The following is a 7,810-nucleotide window of genomic DNA, read 5'->3' on the forward strand; positions in this document are numbered from 1 at the left end:
GATTGCAGCTGGTTCTGTCGACAAAGCATGCTTAATTTTATATTTTCCAAATGTAGCATTCGGTAATAGTTATGTTTATGTAAGGAAAGTATTATTGCTTTAGATTTGTGTTTAGTTTATTGACATTGTTTATCACGTCTGGTGTTTATGGCCATGTAAATAAACATAGCATGTGTTATACATAAAGATGAATCAGTATTTTGGCAAATGATGTGGGCATGTTCGAATGTACTTTTACAACAATTGTTTAGAACATGTAAAACTGCGCAGCGTTATCACAACAATGAATTCAACAAATACAGTAACATCTATGAAGTATTAAACCTTACTTTTCTTGCGGTTAATTCATTTTAATGAAATAAAAGTGTGATGAGGTTTAAGAGTCAGGAAGGAAGAAGACGCGTCGTCGTGACTGGGACTCGTACTTTATTAAAATAAAGCAAAACAAACAAAAGCCGCGCACAACGCGCATTCACCGTGGCAACCGCGACGGCACAAAACAGTTCAAAAATGAGAGCTCGGATCCACCGGTTTTCTTCCTCTGCGTCCAATTTTCTCTCCAGTCTCTCTCTCGTTCCAGCGCGGCTTATAAGCGGTCTCTCCACGCCGATCACTGCAATAAGACACAGGTGCATTTGCACTTGATCTACTTGCTCGTCTCTTTTCTCTCCCATCACAGACCGCGCTGAACCACGCCCCCCTCGCCACAAAAAGCATGTCATTAAACGCAACATTTATAAAAATAGAACTTAGCCTCATCCATGAACATGATTTTTCGATTCCCGTCTGACTGATTTACATCCACGGTGGAGTTTAAAACGACAGTTCCCATCATTCCACGCTCCTTCACATCGTCATCAAGCTACGCCGTTGTTGTTGTTTGGAATGTAGCGCCCTCTAGCGGCAAAAATTCTTGCATATTGTACCTTTAAGTGAAGATCGTCTCAAAACAGTGATAATAGTCTACAAGACAAACACAAAATACAATATTTAAAAAAAACAATCACATGTCAATCTAAACACAATAAAACAGCACCTCATAAAATTTCACGTTATTTTCACAACTTCAGGTATAGGAAAACGGAACGTTGCACATTTCAACAAACAAGTCTATATTTCTACCAAATAAAGACTATAATTTAATTACATTCTTTTATCAAGTATACAAACATTTGTATGTTACTATATTGCTGTAACACTCCTGACAAACGTCACATGAAGTAGGCCTATGTTTCAGGTTTAATGCCAGAGACATTAAACTTTTAACAGTCTGTATCATATATGCATTCAATTACAGGCATTTATCAGAATAAATACATTTAGTGTTTTACCAACTTTTAAATAAACCAATGAATTTCAAAGCTTATTAAGTCTGTTTTTTTTGGTTTCAGTGTAGCTGCTGGAGAGTGTTTTCTGATGAAGGTAGATAAGTACGAGTTAATGTTAGTGTTTAAACCATAAATATTAGCAACATTTTACGTCAGTCTTTTCCAGGAACAGCAACAATACCAGTAAAAACCCTACAGAATCAGTAGTTGAGAATGTCCTTGTGTTATCCTGGTCATAATGCCCGCCTTGAGGTAATTGTTAAAAAAACATATGCAAATAGCCCCGCCTCCACTCACTCATTCACACCAGCTCACAGATTCTCTCTGCCAACTTACTGAGGTAAACGCTGCACAATGATATCGCTCTCTACGTCGGACACATAAGAGTCATTTATATGATTCACCTTTTGCTTGACTCTGTTATCAAACAGCTAATAATGTGTTACTAATGCTACACAAACCATGTTCCCGTTCGCATCTCAGAGTCAGAAAGCTGCCTCAGTATCCGTACAAACGCTTTGAACAACTCAGAACATCAGTGGAGAACGGCATATAGTTCATCATAACATCATAATATACATCATATACCCGCTATATTGCTAAATCTATCCGATTTTTTCGATCATCAGAAAAATATACTGGGATAACCTGGCATCTCTCGAGACTTCCCTGCTAGTTTGCTGTTAATGATATGCTAAAGTCCGCCGGAGCGTTGATCTGATTGGTTACAAAGTAGTTTGTCATGTCAGAAGCACCAGCGATTTCCATCCGTTTTTGTTTACAGCTTAACAGGTTAATTGGTTACAAGGTAGTTTGTGACGTCAGAAGCACCAGTGATTTCAAACTGCGTTTTTGCGATTGTCTTTGGTTCACTGCAGTTTTAAGCAGAAAATACTCTGCAATGGTGTTGACTTATGAATTTACACATGTTTTTTCTTAAAGCACATTAAAAACACCACATAGACATATAAACAACATTAAAAGCTCACTACGTGAGCGACGAGAGTTTCAGCTGATCATCTTTACTTTACTAGTAGGAAGTTTAGGAACTCTTTACTAGTGAAGTTGTGGAATCTTTGACGGCTAACATTGCAAGGATGATTGATTCTAAACTAGAACTGATTTTGGAGAAAATTCAGGATGTTTCAAAAGAAGTGCAGCGTACTAATAACTGAGTGAAAGAAGCGGAGCAAAGAATCATAGTTCTTGAAGATGTGGCTACTGGGACTCAGAGTCGAGCTATACAGATTGAAAAAACGATCGCTTCCCAAACCGAGTGATTAGATGATCAGGAAACAGAGCGACGTCATAATTTGAGGATCATCGGCCTTCCAGAGAAGACAGAGGGTCTGGTTGTGGTTAACTTTACGGAAAAATGGATTCCTGAAATACTCCATCTGGAGACGCAACCCGGTCACACTAAACATGTGTCTATAGCACCATAGGCGTAATTTGATGGGTGGGACAGGTGGAACGGGTGGGACATGTCCCCACCAGCTGGAACGAGCACACAGGATCGGCGCCATAGGGCCGAGAGGTATAAATTAGGAACTTTAACCATTTCCTAATTCTCTTCAGTGTCCCTTTCAATGAAAGTATTAAAGAATGCATTATGTTGCACTGTTTTACTGGCAGCCTGAGCCTGAATCTGAAGTATGTGTCCTCCTCCTCAAAGGAATGTCATTTCGGATTATAAGCTATTGTTATCATCACCCTCCTGTAAGAAAACAGATTCACAGAAGGTTAAAGTGATGAGAAGGATTGATGTTTCAGTTACACACTTTAGTTGTTTTCCTGTTGTTTGTTCAGAGGTTTAAATTTCCTAAATATTGTGCAAAACACTGTCATAAGATACATCACATCTCTTGTACTACAGTAATATAAACCTGAAGTATTATGATTTCAATATGACATCTTAAATGCTTAACCTGTTGTATTGGTGTTTTGAATAAAGTTGAAAAAAGTGCATTTTGTTTATTTGGGAGTTATTGATTGTTTTGTTGTTTCACTGGTGAATATCTGCTTCTGTACTGTTAAAATATATAACTTTTCAGTGTACATTTCTGCTACACACATAATTATAATAATATTTAAATATATTCATACCGCTGTTCTTTTAAAGGCATTTTTGCACAGTAAATCTCTTATATCTTGTTAAGTCAGCTGTATGTACTTACTCTCTGTGGTACTGGTGCATGGCTCATGCGTTGTCGATAGTAAATCACAGCAGCAGCAGTTACAGCAGCAGCAAACACCAGCAGAACACCAACAACTATTCCTGCTACAGCTCCTGAAGACAGACCTGAATCTGGAACAGCTAAAGACAGATATTCATTATTCCTAGAGAGTGAATGATAATACATCAGGTATTTAACAATACTGTATGATAATGATTTAACTGATAAATGGCACCATCTGTTTCAGCAACAGCTGTTAAAACCACTTGAAAGCACTGAGAGATCAACAAGAAACACCGTTCACACCAGTAAATATTTTGATATTATACATTTTTCATGTTAATAACATTAGTCAAAGTTTTATGGAGTCAAAGCTCCCTTTTTTAAACAGTCCAGTGCCCAACAGTTATTGGGTTTATTTAAAAAATATTCAACCATTCTTTAAATTCCTCAAAGGAAATTGCATTTAATGGCTGAATATATTCTCACCAGTGACAGTAAGATTGAATATCTTCACACTTTTGCTGTTGTTGTTGATAATCAGTAGTGTATATTCTCCAGAGTCTGTGTTTCTGGTGTTTGTGATGGTCAGAGATCCAGTCTGATGATCCAGCTTCAGTCTGTCTCTGAATCTCTCTTTACACTGAACATCTGTACAGATCTTACTCTGATCTCCATTGATCCGAGCTATGCGAGTATCATTAAAATGCCACGTCATTGAATCATTTGGGTTTTTTATTACACCAGAATTTAAAGTAACAGATTCTCCCTCCTTCACTTGATATAGTTCAGCAGCAGAAACACCTGAAACACAAACCAAAAGATGCTGGAGGATCTTTTGCTGATAAAAACAATGACAACAAACCCTCCACAACATGAACGAACTGTGATCATGGATGCGATTGCACAAGCCCTTTCTTAACTTTCTTTTTGAAAAGGAAATGTGTGCTTTTAAACTCATTTTACATTCTTACTTTATATCTGTTACGTCTGGTGCCGTTTTGTGTTGTTTGTTAGCCGAAGTCAAACTCTGACAGTTAATGTTATTCCCCATACCCCTTAATAACTGCAGGGGACGTAACAATATCAAATCCTCATTTAAACAAATAATAAAGTTGGCCAGAGAACGCATGGTTATATTTGAACTTAACTGAAGCTTCCTGTGAACGCTAATATATTTATCAACATAGATCTTTAGTTATCGTTCTTGTGTGTAAAGTGAGATAATTCTATAAACTGCACTTATGCTGCAAGTTTGTAAAGATTATCTGTATACTGTATGTGAATTAATACAGGCAAAGAAAATAACTCTTAATATCAATGTAAAAGAATCAATAAACACTTAATGTGTTTTCAACATATTTAAATGCATTTAAACATTCATTAACTACTCACCATGAACAGAAACATTGAAGATCTTGTCACCGCTGTTGTTACTGCTGGTGATATTCAGTTTATAGAGTCCAGAGTCTGTGTTTCTGGTGTTTGTGATGGTCAGAGATCCAGTCTGATGATCCAGCTTCAGTCTGTCTCTGAATCTCTCAGTATCTTCATTACACTGAACATCTGTACAGTTATCACTGAGATCTCCATTGATTTGAGCTATACGAGTGTCATTAAAATACCATTTAATAACTTCTTGTTGGTTTGTTTGAACACCAGTGTCTAGAGTGACTGAATCTCCCTCCATCACTGACACTGACACTCTGTCTGATCCAACACCAGAGGCACCTGGAGAAGAAACACAAGCCACACAAAATATTCAATAGTGCTGTGATTTTTTTTTCTACATATGAAGATTTTGATTAAAGAAATACGCCTGAATAACTTCAGTCCTGCAGAGTTTCACTCCAACTCTGATAAAAACTCACCTGCATGTAGCTTTCTAACCCTTGAGAGTGTTTAAGTGTGTTTATTAGGGTTGGAAACCAGCAGGTTTTGAAAACTTGGTGGGGCAGTTTTATTTTGTAGTGTTGGTTGGTCACAATTTATGATTCACAGGCTTTTGGCAAATAACAAAAAAATGATTATTTTTATTTAATTTATTTACAAATTTAGAATGATTCACTTTTATTTCTAATGAAACTAAAGGTGCTCTAAGCGATGTCACGCATTTTTTAGGCCAAACCATTTTTTTGTCACATACAGCAAACATCTCCTCACTATCTGCTAGCTGCCTGTCCCCTGAACACTGTCGTGGAAATTCTTAATACGAATCTGACTTCTTCACCACGGACAATTTAAACAACTTGCAGTTGTTAAAAATACAATACTTCCCTGAAGTAAGGTGACAGCGTCCCGTCAAGAAGCTACTATCACTACCTCAATCACACATGAGCACACAGGTCTTTAGCATCTATACACTCTCACCGTCCTTCTCAGGAGTACGCTGGTCCGACACAGGATCATTAATACTAACTCAGAGTATTACAGCCTCACCCCGAGGGCGGCTCTATAGTCTTCCAACACTATCACTGTCTCTGCGGTTGTCTTTTGAGCATAGAATCTTTAGTACTTCTATTACTACCTCAATCACACATAGATGTTCTTTTGTTTTCTTTTGAGCGTAGAATCTGTTTCTCAGCTGCGCAGCAAATACCTGACACGACTCCCAAGTTGCTCTTTTTCAAAGTTGTATTCATGGCCGGGAGATCACTGGTCACAACAACCAAGTGAATCTCCTGAATAGAAAGATACATGTATTATTTATATCATACAGTTGAGTAAAAATCAATGCTACTCAAGTCTTCTTCACTGTGATTTGTTCTGGTGATTGGTTTGTAATGATCTGAGCTAGTCATATGACTGTTAGTTCTACTGTGTTAAGCACTTTTTGGTTAAGTATATATGGCCTTTGACCTGAGCATCCTTAGTCTGTGTTTCTCTATACATTTAATGTTGAAAATACCCATTACATAAAATATTTCTATCACAACACACTGTAAAAAGTCTTAGGCTCCACAACTGGCAAGAAAAACAAACTGGGCTAACCCACACCACAAAACATAACAAACTGTTCCAGCCAATAACCGACAAGAAGAATTTGGGGTGGGGTTCAACATAAGCTACTATCAATGAAGTGATAAAAGATGAAGTGACTGTTTTAAATAATCAGTTTTAATTTGATAAACATGACACAATATAACATCGCAACTACATGAAAAGAGTGTTTACTGCTATAAAAAACTAGAATGTCTACGTCAGACTTCGTACTTCCGCTCAATTTCAGTTCGCTTCTGTACTCAGTCTGAGATAGCGACCTATCTCCCAGTTTTCCTCCGGCCTCAAAACAGCCGGCCAATCAACGAACAGAGGCGGGCTGAGGGCCGTGACGTAGACGCTGATTGTACCGTGGATGCGTAGATTTACTTCACATAATCTGCAAAAGTCGTTCACAGTCATAATAATAATAATAATAATAATAATTCGTTACATTTATATAGCGCTTTTTCTGAGACCTCAAAGCGCTTTACATAGATGGGGGAATCTCCTCAACCACCACCAATGTGCAGCATCCACTTGGATGATGCGACGGCAGCCATATTGTGCCAGAACGCCCACCACACACCAGTCATGTTCACTCCGGTATTTCGCTCGATGGTTTTGTTTTCGCATCATACATGTGTTTACAGTGGAAGTTAGATGTGGCTGAGCCGGCGACGCCATAACCAAACATTATGTGATTGGCTTACGGGTAACCAATGATTTTAAACTTCAGACAAGCAGTCGAACAAGCCTAATACTTCAAACGTCAACAATAAGTGACGTCACCCAACATCATTTAGAGCACCTTTAAATAATAAATAAAATGCATTGAACATTTTTATTTTCTTTGTCTTGCAAGAAAAATAAGCATTTTTAAGTATATATATATATATATATATATATATATATATATATATATATATATATATATATATATATATATATATATATATATATATATATATATATATACTTAAAAATGCTTATTTTAATTATTTTAAAATTAATACTTTTATTCAGCAAGGATATGTTAAATTAATATAAAGTGATAGTAAAGACTTATAAAATGAATCCTGAAAAAAGTATCACAGGTTGACACTTTTGGAGTAATGATGCTGAAAATTTAATTTTGCATCACAGAAATAAATTATAGTTTAAAGTATATTAAAGAAGAAAACCATTATTTTAAATTGTATTTTTTTTTATTATTTTTTTTTTTCTGTAGCCTATTTTTGATCAAATAAATGCAGGCTTGACTTCTTGAAAAAACATAAACATAAAAAATAGTAGCCTAATGTGTCCAATTTTTTGACCGGGTAC

The 7,810-nt window shown here is 36.6% G+C and overlaps 1 protein-coding gene and 1 long non-coding RNA gene across 4 annotated transcripts in view; one reads left to right on the forward strand and one right to left on the reverse strand.

The window, feature by feature from the left end:
* LOC309476065 (uncharacterized protein) overlaps window positions 1–7,810 on the reverse strand; it is a 120,525-nt gene that overhangs the window by 28,330 nt on the left and 84,385 nt on the right. The window contains exon 4 of one of the 3 annotated variants that reach the window (XM_082139217.1): window positions 3,506–3,645. The exons of 1 other annotated variant lie outside the window; for it this stretch is intronic. In XM_082139217.1, coding sequence (XP_081995343.1) covers window positions 3,506–3,645 — 140 coding nt within the window. Of the gene's footprint in view, window positions 1–2,277; window positions 3,046–3,505; window positions 3,646–7,810 lie in introns of those variants that run through there. One more of the 3 variants, XM_082139218.1, reaches the window with a different exon arrangement.
* Window positions 934–7,810, forward strand: part of LOC309476378 — an 83,697-nt gene continuing 76,820 nt past the window's right edge. The window contains exons 1-2 of the long non-coding RNA XR_014198080.1: window positions 934–2,060; window positions 2,137–3,070. This is a non-coding gene — a long non-coding RNA (uncharacterized lncRNA). The remainder of the gene's footprint in view (window positions 2,061–2,136; window positions 3,071–7,810) is intronic.

This window comes from Leuciscus leuciscus, assembly GCF_965113295.1.
Source record: "Leuciscus leuciscus genome assembly, chromosome: 15".
Lineage (NCBI taxonomy): Eukaryota > Metazoa > Chordata > Actinopteri > Cypriniformes > Leuciscidae > Leuciscus > Leuciscus leuciscus.